This window comes from Saimiri boliviensis, chromosome 1 (genome assembly GCF_048565385.1).
Source record: "Saimiri boliviensis isolate mSaiBol1 chromosome 1, mSaiBol1.pri, whole genome shotgun sequence".
NCBI classification, from domain to species: Eukaryota; Metazoa; Chordata; class Mammalia; order Primates; family Cebidae; genus Saimiri; species Saimiri boliviensis.
The window spans coordinates 182,050,654-182,071,645 of record NC_133449.1 but is presented as its reverse complement, the minus strand read 5'-3'; the positions used below and the strand labels follow the sequence as shown (position 1 = coordinate 182,071,645).

Genomic DNA, 20,992 nt, shown 5'->3' with positions numbered 1-20,992 from the left:
CAGATATGAGATATCAGTAGGAAATTTAGAAATAAAAATATATAAATGATTAATTAATTTTAAAACTATAACCTTACGAGAAGCGAATAATCTGCAAATTAAACTATCTTTTTCTTTTTGCTAATCAGATTAACAAAGATTAAGAAGAAAGATTTTACACAGACTTTATAAGGGTGTTAGAAGACAGGCATTCAAACACCATGTTGATAGAAGGATAAACTGATAATAACCTTTCTGAAAATCAATTTTGATATGTATGCCAAAAGTTTTAAAAATATCTATACCCTGTTATTTCACTTCTAAGAATTTATCCTAAGGAAATACTCAAGAAGAAAGATAGAAGCACAAAGATACCCAATGTAGCACTGTTTGCTCTTATTTGTAAAGGAAATAAATGGAGTTCAAAATTAGGTGATAGATTCAGTAAATTATGATAAATCTAAATAATGCAATATTATGAAGCCATTAGAAATCATGCAACTGCAAGATACCCATTTTCATATACAGAAAAATGGTCACGTCATTGGTTTTAAAAACTACAAAACATACAATAAATCATTTTGTAATATCAGAAACAGGAAGATGTTATTTCAGGTTGATGGTATTGTGTTACTTCCTTTTGCTTTTTTCCTATACCTTCTATATTAAACATGTATTACTTTATAATTAGAAAGATACTATAATAAATATCTAATTACTTGACTTCTTATAGATATTAAATTCTTGATAGATATTCTATTATATATAGCAAGATATATATTCTTGATATATATTCTATTATATATCGGTAATTATATATTATGGAATATATATCAAGAATTTAATATTTATATATCTTATATAATATATATTAAGAATTTTATGTCTTTAGAAATTGTTTATAAGTCTACCAGGCATGGTGTCTCATGCCTGTAATCCCAGCCCTTTGGGAGGCCAAGGCAGATGAATCACTTGAAGTCAGGAGTTCAAGACCAGCTTGGCCAACATGAGGAAATGCTATCTCTTCTAAAAATAAACAAATTAACTGGGTCTGGTAATGGTTGCCTATAATCCTAGTAACTTGGGAGGCTGGGACAGGACAATTGCTTGAACCTGGGAGGTGGAGGTTGCAGTAAGCCTAGACAGTGCCACTGCACTCCGGCCTGGATGACAGAGAAAAACCCAATCTTGAAAAAAAAAAAAAAACGAATTGATTACAATTGAGATGGAATTTTAGTCAAACCAACTGCAACAGCACATCAAAAAACTAATCTATCACGATCAAGAAGGCTTCATCCTGGGGATGCAAGGCTGGTTCCAAATAGGCAAGTCTATAAATGTAATCCACCACATAAACAGAATCAAAGACAAAAACCATGTGATTATCTCAACAGATGCAGAGAAGGCCTTGGACAAAATTCAACAGCCCTTTATGCTAAAAACCCTCAATGAACTAGGTATAGATAGAATGTATCTCAAAATAATAAAAGCTATCTATGACAAACCCACAGCCAATATACTGAATGGGCAAAAACTGGAAGCACTCCCTTTGAAATCTGGCATTAGACAAGGATGCCCTTTCTCACCACTCCTACTCAATATAATACTGGAAGTTCTAGCCAGAGCAATCAGGCAAGAAAAAGAAATAAAACATATTCAATTAGGAAAGAATGAAGTCAAATTGTCTCTATTTGCAGATGACGTGATTGTATATTTACAAGACCCCATCTACTCAGCCCAAAATCTCCTTAAGCTGGTACGCAACTTCAACAAAGTCTCAGGATTCAAAAACAATGTGCAGAAATCACAAGCATTCCTATACACCAATAACAGACTAACAGAGAGCCAAATTATCAGCGAACTCCCATTCACAATTGCTACAAAGAGAATAAAATACCTAGGAATACAACTAACAAAGGATGTAAAGGACCTCTTCAAGAAGAACTACAAACCACTGCTAGAGGAAATAAGAGAGGACACAAACAGATGGAAAAACATTCCATGCTCATGGTTAGGAAGAATCAACATTATGAAAATGACCATACTGCCCAAAGTAATTTATAGATCCAACATTATCCCCATCAAGCTACCAATGACGCTCTTCACAGAACTGGAAAAAAACATCTTAAACTTCACATGGAACCAAAAGAGAGCCTGCATAGCCAAGACAACTCTATGCAAAAAGAACAAAACTGGAGGCATCACACTACCTGACTTCAAACTATACTACAAGGCTACAGTAATCAAAACAGCATGGTACTGGTACCAAGACAGAGCTATAGATCAATGGAATAGAACAGAGGCCTTGGAGGCGACACCACACATGTAGATGTGTGGTTTGTCAGATGGTTGGAGAACCATCTGATCTTTGACAAACCTGACAAAAACCAGCAATGGGGAAAGGATTCCCTGTTTAATAAATGGTGTTGGGAAAACTGGCTAGCCATGTGCAGATAACAGAAACTGGACCCCTTCCTGACACCTCACACTAAAATTAATTCCAAATGGATTAAAGACTTAAACATAAGAACTAACACCATCAAAACTCTAAAAGAAAACCTAGGCAAAACCATTCAGGACATAGGCATAGGCAAGGACTTCATGACTAAAACACCAAAAGCACTGGCAACAAAAGCCAAAATAGACAAACGGGATCTAATTGAACTCCAGAGCTTCTGTATAGCAAAAGAAATAATCATTAGAGTGAATCAGCAACCAATAGAATGGGAAAAAATTTTTGCAATCTACCTATCTGACATAGGGCTTATATCCAGAATCTACAAAGAACTAAAACAGATTTACAAGAAAAAAACAAACAAACCCATTCAAAAGTAGTCGAAGGACATGAGCAGACACTTTTCAAAAGAAGACATATATGAGGCCAACAAACATATGAAAAAATGCTCATTATCACTGGTCATTAGAGAAATGCAAATCAAAACCACATTGAGATACCATCTCACACCAGTTAGAATGGTGATCATTAAGAAATCTGGAGACAACAGATGCTGGAGGGGATGTGGAGAAAAAGGAACACTTTTATACTGTTGGTGGGAGTGTAAATTAGTTCAACCATTGTGGAAAACAGTGTGGTGATTCCTCAAGGACCTAGCAATAGAAATTTCATTTGACCCAGCAATCCCATTACTGGGTCTATCCAAAGGATTACAGGTCTTTCTATTATAAAGACACATGCACATGTATGTTCATGTGGCACTGTTTACAATAGCAAAGACCTGGAACCAACCCAAATGCCCATGGACAAAAGACTAGACAAGGAAAATGTGGCACATGGAATACTATGCAGCCATAAAAACGGATGAGTTCGTGTCCTTTGTAGGGAAAAGGATGAATCTAGAAACCATCATTCTCAGCAAACTGACACAAGAACAGAAAATCAAGCACTGCATGTTTTCACCCATAAGTGGGTGTTGAACAATGAGAACATATGGACACAGGGAGGGAAGCATCACACACTGGGATCCGTTGTGAGGGGATAGGGGAGGGACAGCAGGGGGTGGGGAGGTTGGGGAGGGATAACATGAGGAGAAATGCCAGATATAGGTGATGGGAGGATGGAGGCAGCAAGCCACACTGTCATGTATGTACCTATGCAAATATCCTGCATGATCTGCACATGTACCCCAGAACCTAAAGTACAATAAATAAAAACAAAAACAACAAGAAACATTTCTTGACTAGTCAGAAGAGCTGATACACAGGGCCATATTCAAAGTCAGCAGCTACTTCAGTTTTAAATGACAGCAATTACATGAACTGTAACAACTTGTCTTTAGACCTTCATAATCATGTTTTTAAAAACTACAATATTGAACCTAATAGTTTTGGCCCACATTTAAAGGAAGATTAAATTATTTGCAAAGAGCCAGAGGAAAGTAATAAAAATAATTACATACTTGGAAATTTGGCCCTATAATGACATGCAAAAGGAAATCATTTAGAAAACAAAACTGAAAACAACCTTACACTTCTATGGGTTAGAGTAACCTCTGAAGAATGGGAAAAGAAGTCAAAAAATTGAATTATGATGAGAATAATTTAATTTAGTCATTCAGAAAAATGTCTGATTTTTGGATAAGCATTTGAGTGATTATTAATGTCCAATGCTATGGCATAAGAACTTGTAACCACAAGGATGTGTTACTAAAAACTCTTAAAATAAAAAAAAGTGTCAAAGGTAGAATATTCTGCAAAGTAGGGGCTTATTACATAACCCTTTAAGATCTTTTCCATATTTATGATTTTAAAAAAATTTTGGGCATCTTATAATTATAAAAACATATCTTGTCAGACACAGTGGCTCATGCCTGTAATCTCAGCACCTTGGGAGGCCAAGGCACGCAGATCATCTGAGGTCCAGAGTTCGAGACCAGCCTGACCAACATGGAGAAACTCTGCCTTTACTAAAAATACAAAATTAGCTGGGTGTGGTGGTACATACCTGTAATCCCAGGTATTACAGAGGCTGAGGCAGAACCCAGGAGGTGGAGGTTGCAGTGAGCTGAGATCGCGCCACTGCACTTCAGCCTGGGCAACAGAGTGAAATTCCATATTAAAAAAAAAAAATCTTATTTTTATGGCTTTTTAAAAGTGAAAATGAATTAATCATTAAGAAATATAATAGAAGATAAAAATATTAAAGATTTTTCATTAATATTGAGAAAATATAAGTACATAGTTAGGAAATGCATTATTTGATACCATAAATGGTGAGCAATTAAACTAATTATTAAAATATAAGTACATGTGTGTTTTTGAAGTGTCAGTGTTTATATTTTAAATCTCTTTTTTTAAAGTATAGTGCAATGTAGTGAATGCAGACAAAATGTTCCTCTAACATATTTACACAGATTTTGCTTTTAGATAGCGTCTTGCTATTTTGCCCAGGTTGGTTTTGAACTTTGGGGTTGAAGTGATACTCCTGGCTTAGCCACTGTAGTAGCTGGGATTACAGACACCCACCAGTTTACCACATTAGTTTTAAAGGGCTCAGATGAAGGAAAAAAGAATAGATTTAAGATGAGTAAAAAAGAATCATCCTTTGTCTGGGCTTGTTCCTTCTTCCAAATATACGGCAGCAACATAATGACAGTAAAAACTGCCCTAAAAATCTGTAACATTAAAAAAAATCACTTACATGCTACTCAAAAAATTACCTAAATACCTCTCAAAATCAAAACAAAAAGCAAAGTAAAAAACAAAACAGGACATACTTGCAAAAATATCTTTAGGTCATATCTTAACACTATTTGTTTTTTGAATAAAATATTAAGTTTTAAGCATTTATTTAACGTTCACATATATTAAGCCTTACCATGTTATCAGGCACTGTTCTAAGTATCTCACAAATAGCACTTTATGTAATCCTCATAGCTCTATAAGAAAGCTGAGTGTGGCGGCTCACGCCTGTAATCCCAACACTTTGGAAGGCCCAGGCTGGCAGATTGCTTAAGTCCAGGAGTCCAAGACTAGCTTAGGCAACATGGAGAAACCCTGTATCTACAAAAAACACAAAAAATTAGCCGGGCACGGTAGCCTACACCTGCGGTCCCAGCTACTCAAGAGGGTGAGGTGGGAAGATCACTCGATCCTGGAAGATGAAGGCTGCAGTGAGCTATAATCTTATCACTGCACTCCAGACTGGGTGACAGAGTGAGACCCTGTCTAAAAAAAAAAAAAAAAAAAAAAAACCTACCACTGTTATATCCCATTTTATAGACTAGGAAACTGAGGCACAGAGGTGACACTGGGCCAAGATCATATGAGAACTAGTGGAGCAGAGATTCAAATCCAGGCCATATGGTGCCGGAGTCCAAATGTGTCATCACTACTAAGCTATTATGTAAAAGTATTTACTTCAAATATTAATATTTGATAACAACTTTGAAGTCTGCAAATGTCCACAGCCTGCTAGAAGTACAAAAGTAATCACAAATAACTTTTCTAATACAGAATTTAAATTGTAAAAGATTTCCTTGACTAGCTTTATGACAAATACACGTGTAGACAAAAATTGGGATAAGAAAGAAAAGGTCTGTTTTTTAAGTGCATTTGTCATAAATTTACTACTTGGGTAAGCAAAAAAACTTGAGTTCTCTCTTTTGAAAGACATAATTTACAAATATTAATTTATATATTACCTAGAGGAAGAGCACAGTACAACTAAACTAAGCTCAGTCTAACTAAACTAAGCACACTAAAACTCACTATAAGTAAAAAAAAAGAAAAGGGAGCTAGTTTAAAACTCACTATAAAGAAAAGGAAAAAAAAGGAAAAGAAAGTGAGCTGACTCTAAAGGTTCTACATGGCTTTGCACTTCATATGTTCTAATGCTGCAGATATGAGAGGTTGTAGGTCTAACATAATTTATGTCTTCTTTTAGGACATTTTGGCATTTGTGAATTGACAAGTTTGGAATAACAACTATGCAAGTCACTTCTAATCTTACAATTCCAAGTACATGTAATACATATTATTAAGTACTCAGACACACATTGTCAAAGGCTGATCTTGTGGCAAAAAAGGAAACAGAGCAAAGTCAGTCAGGTCCCCATCATGGCACTGACAGCAAGTCTGTTTTCACGGTTAGTCTCTAAACTGACCATTAAGTCTGACACTGAAATGTTTGCCAACAATTAAGTAAGGGAAACCTCTCCTGAGAAATTTTTCTCAAGTTTCACAAACATTTTGATATCTCCTGGAATGTTTGTGGCCCTCCCCTCACTGCATTGCTCTCTCATTTTGTTGGCTAATACATGTTACTAAAGTCAATATGTAGTCAACTCACTTTTCTCTGCCTCTTGGCCCAATTTAACACAGCTAGTCCTATCTTCGAATGCCTTCATCTGATTTTCTTCTAACCTCTTAGGCCACACGCCCTTTGTAGGTCTTTTACGTGGTCATTAATGTTGGAATTACTTATTTTTTACTTAATCAAGTTTTTCATCTGTAAAATGGGTGTAATCCTATGACTTTCTTCATAGTGTTGTGAGAATTAAGTAAGATTATACACGTATAGACTTTGGCACAGTATCCAGGACATAAATTCTCTGTAAAGGTTAGCTACTATTACTATTATCAACTCAAGACTAGATTAGCGAAATCGTGTCCTGCCTTCCCATGCTTCCTCTTCCTCTTCTACTCACAATATAACTAGTTTTCATTTATTTATTTTTTGAGACAGCATCTCACTCTCTCACCCAGGCTGGATGCTGTGGTGCAATCATAGCTCACTACAACCTCCACCTCAAGTGATCCTCCCACCTCAGCCTCCCAGGGAGCTGGGACTAAAGGTGCATGCCACCATGCCCGGCTTTTTTTTTTTTTTTTTTGGTAGAGATGGAATTTCATCATTGTTGCCCAGGCTGGTCTCAAACTCCTGAGCTCAGGCCATACACCTGCCTTGGCTTCCCAAAGTGTTGGGATTACAGGCGTGAGCCACGATGCCAGGCCTAGAGAGTTCTAATAAGTGCAAATCTGATCACGTGCCCCTCTATCTAGAAACCCATTAACATTTTTATAGAGCTTTTAGAATACAGACTCATCTCTTACTACTTTTGCCCCCTAACCCCTATGCTTTAACCAAACTGATTTCAACCTTCCTGACAGGCCCTGCTCACTCCATGAGGGCATTTGTCCACAATATTTCCCGTTTGAAACACTCTGCAAGTTAGTTTGGTCCTAGTTTTCCTTTAGACCTTTGCTGAAAAGTCACTTCCATCTTGACTAAATCTAGCCTATTTTGCATTCTCTTTATACCATGTTCCTCTCTCCTAGAACTTCTGTTTGCAGTTACACATTTATATGCGTGACTACTGCTTATTATTTCTACACATTTGTGTGCTTTCTCCAATGGACATCTCAGACTAAGCTCCTGATATTTATCCCACCCCAAGCTATTCCTTCAACCTCCTTCTCCATCTCAGAAAATAGCAATACCATTCCTCAAGTGCCAATTTTTTGTTTTTCAGGCCAAAACCCTTGGACTCTCTCACACTCCACATCCATCAGCAAATTCTATTGTATCCCCAGAGTTCAACTACTTTCTCCCATTTCCACTGCTACCCACTGTGGTCAAAGCCCTATCATTGCTTCCTGGATTGTTGTAATACCTCTTAACACATCTTGCTTCTTTCACCCAACCACTTACCCCTTGCCTACCTAAAAGGCAGACAGATCAACCCTTAAAAGCGGCAGATTATGTCATTCCTTCACTGAAACCTTCCAACAACTTGCCATCTGCCAAGGACTGAATTGTGTCCCGGACTGAATTGTGTCCCCCACCAAATTCATATGTTGCAGCCCTAACACCTATATGACTGTATTGCAGATGGTGCTTTTAAGGAGGTAATTAAGGTTAACTGAGGTCATCAGGATGAAGCCCTGATCCCACAGAACTGGAGCCCTTATAAGAAAAGGAAGAGACAATGCTCTCTCTTTATCATGTGAGGAGACATTGAGAAGGTACTGTCTGCAAGCCGAAAAGAAAACCGGCACCTGATGATGCTGGCACTCTGATCTCAGACTTTCCCGCCTGCAGAATTGGGAAAAAATGTATTTCTACTGTTCAAGCCACCCAGTCTATGGTATTTTGTTATGGCAGCCTGAGCTGACCAACACACCATTCTACTCAAAGTCAAGTATGTCTAAGAGCCATAAAGGTCCTAAACATTATGCTCTACTATATCCCATATCCTAAGCTCTCTGATGTAACTGCCTTTGATTCTTCCCATCTCTTAAGCAAGTTCCAACCAAAGTGGCCTACATGCAATTCCATGAGCATGCTAGGCATGCTCCTACCTTGGGATTTTTGGTTTTCCTCTGCTTGGAACATTCTTTTCCCAAAAATTCACATCACTTACTTCCTCACTCAAATGTCACCTTCGCAGTGAGGCCACCCTATGGAAAATTTTATGATCCCCATTCCACACAAATATCCCATTTCCCTTTCCTTAGTACTCACTACTTGGATGCTATGTATTTTATCTAGTTATCTTGTCCATTGTTTCTCCCTCTCTCTCTCACTAGAATGAACTCCATGAAAGATGGGATTGTCTGTTTTGCTCATTGCTCTATCCCATAAATACAAAGTAGCTTATAGCAGGTGCTCAATATTCATTCAACTAAATGAATGTTGAATTCCAATAGTGGCAGAATTAGTTGTGGAGCTGAAAGGTACTACACAGATCAACTATTAACGCAGCAGTTTCCTAGTAGAAAACTGCACTGCTTGAAGGACCACCTGATTTTTCTGGCCTCCTCTGGTTATTACTAAAGCTCAAAAGGAGCTTTAAAAATCCTAATGCGACAGCTGTTTTTCCCTCTCACCATCTTTAACAATAGAGATGATAAAATACGCTGAAAAGTAGTCAAGTTCAAATAAGATCACGGTTATGACAATTTTTTGAAAGTTGCCTGGTTGCTTTTACTTACAGCATTTTCAAATAGTTCTGCCAACTCTGTGGCTCTTTCTTCACGTTTCAAGTGTTCAGCAAACGATGGTGTTCGTCCCCAAAAGTCAGGTTTTTACTTAGGACTTTGGGCATACTTTAGTTTTTAAAAATTCTGCTGCTAAGAAAGTTGGAAAACAGTTTCATTCCCTTAAATTGTACCTAAGAGAAAATAGACCTGCAGAGGAGTAACTTTGTTTCTACATAAACAGAGGAATTTTGCACAACCCAAATCATGCAGAAACCTCCTAGTAAGGATTCCACCGGTAGTTATTGAGGGCATTGTATTCTGAGAGATGAGCTTCTTATCACTTTTGGAAATGCCTTAAATTAAAACTCGTCTTGAAACAACGTGACATCTCAACTAGGCTCCCTTCTCACCTTATAACATCAGCTTTTAAAATAAAGGTGTCATCAGAAGCGTGGAGACACCCACAGCATCACAACTGGAATTAATCTCTGGTTACGCCAATCTAGGTCTGCCTGGCAGGGTGAGTCTACCGCTCGAAAGTGGCACAGAGGAAATCCTGCCTCCCTCGGGTTCTTAGGAGCGGAGATCGCGGCAGAGGGCCAGAGCCCGGAGCAAACCCGGCTGGGGAGCACACCTAGACCGCGGCTCCGGAAGCGGCCGCGGCCGCGACCGGAAAGCCCCCCGGCATCGCCCGCAGGAACCACGCCGGGCCTGCGGCTCCAGCCAGACCTCGGGTACCACGCGCCGAAGTGGGAAGCGGCACTGACGCCTGCAGCATCTCGCGAGATTTCGCCGGCTCAGCCCAAGTACTGCGAGTTCACCAAAGCGGGGAAAAAAAAGCCAGCGGGCGAGAGCCTGTGAAGCCCGGGCTGGAGCACTGGGGTGGCAGCTGCCGCGGGAGCATCAGCTACCGGCGTGAGGCGAGGCAGGGCCGGTGCAACGTCCGCAGCCCCGTGACCTGGGCTGCCGGTCCACTGACGCGCGGCCCTGGGGCGGAGAGAGGGGAGGCGGCCGGGGAGCCCGCGTCTCTTCGCCGCAGAGCGCGGCGGGGGAGGGAGGTGAAGGCGTGGGTGGAGGGCGACGGAAGAGGAGGTAGCGGCGCGGAGATCCTCCCGGCCACATCACTGAGGCGGCGCGTAGCCGCGCCTGCTCCCCGATTGCGTCGCTCGTCTTGCCCGCACTGACCGAGGCCCGGCGCGGACTGGCTGGCCGCCATCCTCGCACGGGCCGCTTTCGCGTGGGGTCGCGCAGGAGCCGCGAAGGAGCGGTTCGCCGAGGAGCGTCCGCCGCGCGCCGCTGCGGGACCGCGGGTGGGCGGGCTGAGGGGCGGGGGAGCCTCCGGCCCCGCCTCCCGCGTGCTGCTGCTCCAGCCGCCGCCGCCGCCGCAGCGGCTCCTCCGAGGCTTTAAACGGCGGGGCCCGCCCCGCGCCCGCCGCACTCGCGCGCTCGCTCGGCTACCGGTTGCTTCTGTGCCCGCCCGGCTAGCGGCGGCCAGCGGGCGGCGGAGAGAGTGACTCCTTTACCTGGCTTTGCGGCCGCAGCCACCGCGGGCCAGGGGTGCGGAGGGCGCGCTGCCGGAGACGTCCGCCGGGCTCAGCAGTTCCTCCGAGGGTCGGGCAGCGATGGAGCCGGGGCCCACGGCGCCCTCCTCCGGCGCCCCGGGACTGGCCCGGGTAGGGGAGACGCCGCCAGCCGCTGCGCCGGCCGCCGCCAGGGTGGAACTGCCCGGCACAGCTGTGCCCTCGGTGCCGGAGGATGCTGCGCCCGGGAGCCGGGACGGCGGCGGGGTCCTCGGTGAGGGTGCTGCGGCGGGCGGAGACGGGCTGGGCAGACCCTTGGGGCCCACCCCGAGCCAGAGCCGTTTCCAGGTGGACCTGGTTTCCGAGAACGCCGGACGGGCAGCAGCTGCTGCTGCGGCGGCGGCTGCGGCGGCTGGTGCTGGGGCGGGTGCCAAGCAGACCCCCACGGACGGGAAAGCCAGCGGAGAGAGCGGGCCGGCTAAGGGCAGCGAGGAAGCCAAGGGGCGCTTCCGCGTGAACTTCGTGGACCCGGCTGCCTCCTCTTCGGCTGAAGACAGCCTGTCGGATGTGGCCGGGGTCGGAGGCGAAGGGCCCAACGTGAGCTTCCAGAACGGCGGGGACACGGTGCTGAGCGAGGGCAGCAGCCTGCACTCCGGCGGCGGCGGCAGTGGGCACCACCAGCACTACTACTATGATACCCACACCAACACCTACTACCTGCGCACCTTCGGCCACAACACCATGGACGCTGTGCCCAGGATCGATCACTACCGGCACACAGCCGCGCAGCTGGGCGAGAAGCTACTCCGGCCCAGCCTGGCGGAGCTTCACGACGAGCTGGAAAAGGTGAGCTCGCCCAGCCCTCTTTTTTTCCCCAGCCCCTGGTGCATGCTGACCTCGGGATGTGGCTGCAGACTCTTCCCGGGTGAGCTGGCGAGAGTGGACATGCACGACTTGCTGGCATCTCCGGATTCAGCTGTCAAGGGTGGAATTGCAGAGGAATGTAACTTAATCTCTTAAAAGTTTGCAGCGGGTTTGGCTAGTTACGTGATACTAGAGAGACTGCCTTTAACAACCTTCCCCATCCAGTTGTGTATCTCGTGTGCACTTTCTCACCCACGCTTAACAGTCACCACCCCTCTGAATGACAGTTGTGTTTGTGGGCCCCTGAGAAGGGAATGTGGAGAAGGTTTAGGTGAGGACCTCTCTTGGGAGAGGTGGGAGAGCACCTTTTTAAAGATTGTATTATGTGGCCTATGTACGCCTATTAGGGATCCCAAGAGTGGGGACGTTGGTGTTTGAAGGAAAATTTTAACGGCGTGTGTTTACGGTCTGTGAGTTACTAAATCTCAATTCTTGCAATCTTGAAGATGCAAAGAATCATAGAAATCTTAAGTCTTGGGACATGCTGTTCCTGATAATGACATAAACCTATTTTTTTTTTTTACAATGAAAACGTTTTGAGAAAGAGGTATATATATATATATATATATCTATATATATATCTATATATATATATATAGATATATATATGGGGAGGGTCAAAGTCTTTAAAGAAAGTAGGGAAACAGGAGAATTGGTTTTTCTATGGAGGATGACCAGAAAGACCTTTGGGATCTTTGCGATAAGCAGTTATATTTTGTAAATAGAAAGCCATCCCCATAAACTCATTTATTTTTGTAAATCTGTTTTTTAGGGTCACATAAGACTTATTTCTTCAGTGTTCAATATTATTGTTTTGAGATAACATTGGTACTTTTGAGATTTTTTAATGTTTACTTCGTTATGAGCTGGGATTACTTGAAGTCCTTCCTTTACAAGTGTATAATTACTACATTGATGGAACTTTGTGAACAAGAGGATGGTATCACATAGGTTGAAATGATCATAGTGTGGAAAAGTTTAAATCCAGTATGTTATTTCTTTTGGATATAATTATTTGATCTCATACAGTCATTTCATACAAGACTGTACTTGTCGCAGTGTTTGATAATGTAACATTCACACAGAGGTAATTACAGAGGTCCCAACTCTTACAGCTTATTGATTGTTTAAAAGCCTGACATCATTTAGCTTTAGATAATACTATTCTTGTTATTGCATTGTGGTATTTTGTCATAATCAGAAGCAAAACAATGTCTAAAACTTTTCTTTTATTCGTACTCCTGTAGTTTCTTTCAAGTCTCTTCTTTTTTCTTTTCAAAACTCAAAAATCGTTGTATACAAAAGTAGATAAGGAGAAGGCAATTTACCTTTTCTTAGAACATTTTTACTAATGAAAATATACAGATATATTTTAGATTTATTTTACCAAAGCCAAGTAGGTGAACAGTAAATCGATCTGTATTTGCTCATACATTTTAGAAAGACTTCCAGTTGAAAGTTTTGTATCTTGAGCTTATATACTTCCTAGGGAAGTTTTTGCTGTTTTAAATTATGTCAGCAAAGCACTTCAAGTTCTCTAAAACTTTAGATTATGTTTGTGTTTTTTGCTTGACTTTTTGGGTCAAAGTGTCTGAAAAACAACACCTGTATTGTTAGTTGCACGTTAGTTGAAGAAGGCACTCAACCTCTTAGCTTGAACTTCCCAGGGTTATGAAGATTAGAAAAAAATGCAATAAAAATGATCATGTTCAGTGCCTGAAAAATAATGGCTAGACTAGTTATTATTTCCCTCTTATAGTGGCCCTTCAGAAGACTCTAGGATCCCAGTTTTAGATTTTCTTAACTCTTACGTTATTAGGTGAATGTAGTATATAAAATATTATATCCAGTTTCATTTATGCAACAGGTAGTTAATTCTTCATAGTTTTTTTTAACCTTTTGACACTCATAATCTTTATGGCCACTATTTTATTAGGTTAATAACTACATATTGAAGATAATTTTGCTTAGAATTTTAGCAGATGGATTAAAGAAATGGTGTTAAGTAGTACAAATATGACTATATACCACTGTTGAAGGAGGTACATACAGGTGGGGTGATAAAGTAGGTTGGCTGGATCCCCGGAAGTTGTCCCTTACTCTGTCTAAATTGACTGCTACCTCTCTTAACACTTTCTCTAATGATTCTAGCCTTCAGTGAATTACAATATTTAGAATTTCTGTAACACCTAATTCTAGCAGTTGACTGATTGGCATATACTCTACTTTGGTCTACTAAGTGCATAATTATCTACCATGAGACTAACTCTCTTGGGAACTGTAGAAGAACAAAAGAAGTGAAGGACCTCAGAAACTTGTTAGGCAAAAGGACTGGATTATCTTCCCTTCAGTTGAATTCCTTTCATTATCCATCACGGACTTTTTAAAAGTATTTTACCTATATGTCCAACTGTAGGGGAATAGATAAATATCCTTGGTGCATCTTGCTGTTTTATATAGCCATTCTAGTTAGTAATGGCACTGATGAGTTCTCCATTTATTAAATAGTTATTGGGGAAGGGAGTATCTTAGATGTTGGCAACATAGTTGTGACACTGGGATTTTGTGGTGATTCGCAAACCTGCTTCTGCCTAGACTGACATTAACAAAATAGTTGGATGAATAACATAATTAATAACTTTTTTTCGGTATTATGTAAGAAAAGGATACTTGTAAAGATATAATAGGACCTAATTTTAATTGTGTTTTGGGAAGGCCTTTTTTGAGAAGTATGACATTGAAGCTGAGACCTGAAGGATAAGTTAATGGTTGGGTAGAATGACAGTCCAGACCAATGGGACAGTGTACATGAAGGTAATGCGGTGAGAATGAGTGGTGTATTTCACATAACTAAAAGGAGATCAGTGTTTTTCATTATAGACATAGTGGGATGCTATTGAAGAATTTTGTGTGAGGTAGCCACATAATCCATTTTGTTTTACCATCTCTAGGCTCTGGGTGGAGAATGGATTGGCAGGGGCAAGAATGGAAGTAAAGAGACTCAAATGATTACTATGGTCTGGGTGAGAGATAGTAAAGGTTGGCGGCAGAAAGGATTGGATGTGGGAGTGACATAGAAGCTGACTTCCAGATTTTAAACTTGAGAAACTTAGTAGATGTTGGTACTGTTGCTTAAGGTGAGAAAGATTGGAGGAGGAATAGATTTGATGGTTGGGAGAAGGTTGTATTTCAGGCTCTTCTGTTTGAGTAGTCTGTAAAGACATTTATTCCAAGTGTGTATGTTTACATATAAAGGTTTGGTTGCTTTAAGTCATGGACTAAATTACTTAGGGAGAGTGGTAGTTAAGAGAACAGAAAATAGGATCTGGTATTGGACCTTGATGTTTAAAGTTCTGTTAGAGATTGAGGAGCCCCTAGCAAAAGAAATTAAGGAAGAGCTGCCATACTGGCAAATAATCTGGAGAGCAGTGTTGGGGGAAGCTGAGAGAAAATAGTTTTTAAAAAGGCAGAAACTCTTCAAAGCTAATGCCAGGAATTGATTTTAAGATCTGTATATGTACACACAGACCCCCCCCCTGCCCCCACACGCAGTAAAAACTGAAAGTATGGATATTTGGCCCTACAGGAAGAAATAAAAAGTGGAGCATAACAAGGTAGTATTTGATAGACATCTTCAATGCGTTTGATGGAATGCAAGATTATCAAATGTGGAAAGTAGAGTGGTGGACAATCCATACTAGCTCTGAGTGGATTTAAAACATTATTAAAATAGTTTTTGTTTTTGTTTTTTGTTTTGCCGTTTTGACCACTAAACCGTAATTTCTAATGTTTTTGTTTTTGAAAATAGCATTACTCTTGTAGTTGTCCTTGGGCCAAGGCTTAGGAGCCTTTTGCTGGTGGTATGTCAAAGGTTTCCATATAGTTCCTCTATTTTTGCCTTTCTCATTAGCAAGGGGAAAGGTCAAGGGAGCAACTGTATTATTTTTGATGTGTCACATTCCTTGTTGGATTTTCATTAATTCCTAAGAAACAGGTCTTATACACATTTTACTCAAGATAAAATGGGCTAATAGAAGAAATTGGCTGGGTGCAGTGGCTCATGTGTGTAATCCCAGCACTTGAGGAGGCCGAGGTGGGCAGATCACCTGAGGTCAGCAGTTCGAGACCAGCCTTACCAACATGGTGAAACCCTGTCTTTACTAAAAATATAAAATTAGCCAGGCGTGGTGGCACATGCCTGTAATCCCAGCTACTCCGGAGGCTGAGGCAGGAGAATCGCATGAACCCAGGAAGTGGTGGTTGCAGTGAGCCAAGACTGCACCATTGCACTCCAGCCTGGGCAACAAGTGAAACTCCATCTCAAAAAAAAAAAAAAAAAAAGAAACAGAAGACATTGCTTAAAAGCCACTGATACAGTAAGTACAGCTGAAGGATAGGCACCATGGTAGGAGCCTGTTGTTCCAGCTACTTGGGAGGCTGAGGCAGGAGGATTGCTTGAGCCCAGGAGTTAGAGAGTGTTCTGTGATTATGCCTGTGAACAGCCAGTGGTCTTCAGCATGGGCAACACAGCAAGACCCTGTCCAAAAGAAAAAGTAGTACAGCTGGATTTGGATTTCACATCCAGGTTTTTCTGACTTTAATGCTGGGACATAGTAGCAACAGATTCTTCTCATTGTCTCTCTTCTTTTCTGTCCCTTAGACCTGTTCTAAGATAACAAAGATGTTGAGGGGGACCTCTTGGGGATTACTACCACCATTTCTCTACCTTGAACTCCTGAGAGTCGAATGGTTATGTAACGGACAGAAATGAAGAGATGTGATGATTTAAATGTTGACTATTACAACTTCTTCATTAGCATCTTTGTGGTTTTTTTGTCTTCATACAGAGAATAGGCACTTAATAAAGATTTGTTCATGAAATGTACAAATCAGGTGAGCAGTTCCTGTCACTTAACAAGGACTTTAAGTAAAACATTAAAAAATTACAATATCTCTTCTAACACTGAGCCGCTTCTTTGAGTGGGCTGTGTTGCTATCTGGTCAAGAAATTTCATACACTATTAATCATTTCAGTGTATAGCTTTAGTCCTTGAAAGTCACCCTGGAGGAACAAGAATGTGTCTTACCAGGGAAGGGGGAAGAGTGGAGGACTTTATCCAGGACTGGGTAAAGGTGGGACACTGATAAGAAATATTTGCATGTGGCAAAGTCAAATTTGGCTGATTTCACAGTTTTGCCAGGGGCTCTACCCTGCTAAACCCATGCCACTTGCCATTGAAGCCGGGCTTACCCATAATACTATATGCATTCTTCCTGGTATACACTGACTAAATTAGTTCTACAATGTGGCAAACAGGTAAAATTATAGTTACTGGTTTGTTAAATAGTTGAATTTAAGAAAACAGCTTTTAATTTTTAGCTTAAAATTTTTAATTTCCTGGGTTGAAGGAAAGATAAATTTTGGAATTTAAAATATAGCAAAAAATTAGTAGACTGCTAATCATAATTGATATCTTCTCTATGTATATTTATGTTTATACATTTTAGAATCCGGTGAGACTAGAATTTAAAGGACCAAAATAGAGTTTCTTGGTTTTTATGTGTTGAATGTGTTTGCTTTCAATGATTTTTCCTTATACATTTCATATATGTATTTGGGAAGTCTATAGTATAGTTCCATGCTGAAGTGAAATAAATACCCAGTTATCCAACAAATCCTTATTGAACATCAATAACAACATTGTTCTAAATGCTGGAGATACAGCAGTGAACAAAACGAAGTAATGGGCTTTCATTCTAGTGGTAGGAGATAATAAACAGGTCACATGTAAGTACTGTGAAGAAAATTTAGCAATGAGGAAAATTACAAGTGGCTAGATGTTGGCTGGGGTGATACTGTTTTAGCATTGTTAGGGAAGACCTCTGATATGTGAGCAGGCACTAGAAGGAGGTGCCATGCAAATACCAGGGAAAGAGCACTCTAGGTCAGGCGTCCCCAAACTACGGCCTGCGGTCACCATTTATCTGCCCCCCCCCACCCCCGCCGCACTTCAGGAAGGGGCACCTCTTTCATTGGTGGTCAGTGAGAGGAGCACAGTATGTGGCGGCCCTCCAACAGTCTGAGGGACAGTGAACTGGCCCCCTGTGTAAAAAGTTTGGGGACGCCTGCTCTAGATAGAGGAACATTAGACACCAAGACCCTGAGATAGATGGGAGTGTGGTTAGTGTGATTGAGAGACAGGGAGGTCAGCAAGACTGAAGTAATGAGGCATCAAAACATAAAAGATGCTAGTGAAGAAGTCATAATAATATTTACATCATCACATCTTCTCATGTCTGTCAGTTACATAATCATTTGACTCTCAGGAGTTCAAGGTAGAGAAATGGTGGTGGTAATCCCCAAGGGGTTCCCCTCAATATCTTTGTTATCTTAGAACAGGTCTAGCGGATAGAAAAGAAGAGAGAAAATGAGAAGAACCTGCTGCTACTATGTCTTAGCATTAAAGTCAGAAAAAAAAAAGTCTGTGATAGCAGAGAAAGTCAGTGGGTAGTGAGGACCAAATAGTCTAGAACCTTGTACGTCATGATAAAGACTTAGGATTTTACTCTGAGTGATTTAGGGGAAGGCACTGTAGGGTTTTGAGCACAGGTGTGACATAATCTTATGTTTTAAAATACCACTCTGATTGTTGTGTAGACAATATACTGTAAGAGGGCAAGAGTAGAAGGCAGGAAACCAGCCAGAAACCTACTGCAATGGTTCCATAAAGTTGATAATGGCTTTTACTGAGGTGGTAGTGACTGATACAATAAGAGGTGTTGAGATGCTCGATGTGTTTCAAAGGTAGAATTGTTGGGATTTGCTGATAGTTTCGATGAAGGATGTATGGACAGGGTAATACTAGGGTTTCCCCCCTGTTTAGAATGGAGTTGATATTAATGGAGAAGTCTGTTAAGAAGGGCAGGTTTGGGAGGTAAGCTCAAGATTGGGTTTCATTCTACAGATTAGTTCTCCAATGAGGCAAACAGGTAAAATTGCAATTACTAGTTTATTTAATAGTAGAACTTAAGAAAGCAGCTTTTAATTTTTAGCATAAAAATGTGCCTTTGCTTTTCGGTTAAAACTGTGAAAACTAGTCATTTTTCAAGTACTGTACAAAGGGGCGAGGAACTAGTGGGTTGATTCCACAAAGTGAAAGCCCACTGAGGATGAACAACAAGGAAAATTACTTAAAATACTGAAGTTAAAAACATATTAGTCGTTTCTCATTTGAAAGCTACTATCTTCTGAGGGCCTCCTTTGTCTTTTTCCAGTTTTCACTGAGATCTCTACCAATGCCATCTTAAAAATATTATGAAAAGCTTATAGCTGATAGAGAACATGGGGATTTCTAATTGTAAGAAGGGGGAAAGCTGAAAAGCAAAAATAGCTTAGTGGAATGTTGACTCTCAGCAGAAGCTAATTATGGCTAGTGCACTGGTAATATTATTGGGCTCAGAAATTTCTCTGCCTTAATTTTTTAAAAAAAAATTCTATGCTTTTTCTGAATAGTTACAAATTAGATATTCATCTATGTTGAGAATTCTGGAAACCTGTGGGATAGTTCTTTGTTGGGTCAGTGTGAATTATTTCCTCCATCAATTTAGCTTCAAACAGAATTTAGTATGGTATGCTAGCCATTTTGGAGACTTGCAGGTGGGGAGTGTAGGTGGGTGGTAGGGTAGGCTTGACCAGTAGGGAAATACATAGAGAACCCCTATCATCTGAGACCTACCCTTCCCACAGACTTCTCTATTAATATCAGCTTCTTTCTAAATAGGTATTACTCTGTCCATATATCCCCCATCCAGACTACCAGCAAATCCCAACAATTCTACCTTTGAAACACATCCAGCATCTGAACACCTCTCATTATATCAATCACTACCATTGTTGTATCATTAAGATGATAAAGCTGTTATCATCTTAATGGAACCATTGCAGTAGTCAAGATGAGAGGAAGGGGGATGATTAAAACATATAGCTGCAATTCAAGAATTGGGCTACAGGGCTGGCGGTGTCTTGGAAAGAGGTAGGAAACTTCACAGAGCATGACTGGGCTGAGGGCTCCAGTTCCAAGTTTAGACTAGCACTTGTTGAGATTATGGCTTTTTACCATTTGAGGTCTTTATCAGTGCCGTCCAATAGAAATATAATATGAACTACATACGTCGTTTTAAAAAAGTAAAGAAACGGAAAAGTAATTTATAATATACCTATATTTTATTTGACACTGTGTCTAAAACATTGCAGATACAATGAATATTAAAACATTTATAATGAGATATCTCTATTTTTTTGTACCAAGTTTGAAATCCTATGTGTGTTTTTCATATACAGTATAGCACATCTCACTTCAGACAAACATTTCACTAATGCTGAAGTAGTAGCTTCCTGTGACCTTTGGTTATTGAATTGGACAGTGTAGATGTAAATAGTACTTTGCAGTTTGGTTCAGAGGGCCTATGATTTTTTTTTTTTTTCTTGGATATTTAACCTGTCAATAGTTTACTTCCTTTAAAGAAATTCGGGTAGCTTCTGTCTGACAGAAAAAGTAGAATCTTTTATTAAACTCTGATTCCTTTCCAGGCACAAACTTGCTCCTTCCTTTCTCAGCCAGAGTTGTTGAGAGTCTTGTATATAACTGTTGTCTTTGCTTCTTTACCTTTCATTCAAACAGCTGAGATGTGCTTCTACTGTATGTTGTTTTGCCTAAATAGTTCTTGCTAAAGTCACGAGTAATCTCCATTCTTATCACACATAAAGTCACAAGGGATCTCCATTCTTATCACACATTTCTGGAAGCTTTTTTTTTTTTTTTTTGGTCACTTTCTTGTCTTCTTAGTTTTCCTTCTCCCTTTCTGGTTCTTTCAGCCTGGCATCCTTTGCAGTCTCCTCCTTCTCTGACCTGGACATCCTCAAGGCTTGATTTGGACTTTTCTTCTTCCTCATTCCTCTTTTTTCTCTCCTTATGCTACATCATCTGTAGTCCAGTGACTCCCAACATTTTGTCTTCTACCCATACTCCTTCTCTGACTTCTGGGTATCTAATGCTTGCTTGACATTTTTGTTTTATGTCACCTCCAGCTCACAAACTTAGTATTTCCTCCTATTCCCTCCAAAACCA

At 40.7% G+C, this 20,992-nt stretch overlaps 1 protein-coding gene across 2 annotated transcripts in view; it reads left to right on the top strand.

The window, feature by feature from the left end:
• The first annotated feature begins 10,769 nt into the window (after positions 1–10,769).
• Positions 10,770–20,992, top strand: part of SLC12A2 (solute carrier family 12 member 2) — a 107,155-nt gene continuing 96,932 nt past the window's right edge. The window contains exon 1 of one of the 2 annotated variants that reach the window (XM_039467851.2): positions 10,770–11,786. In XM_039467851.2, coding sequence (XP_039323785.1) covers positions 11,043–11,786 — 744 coding nt within the window. In that variant the 5' untranslated portion in view covers positions 10,770–11,042. The remainder of the gene's footprint in view (positions 11,787–20,992) is intronic. The other variant, XM_003920920.4, reaches the window with a different exon arrangement.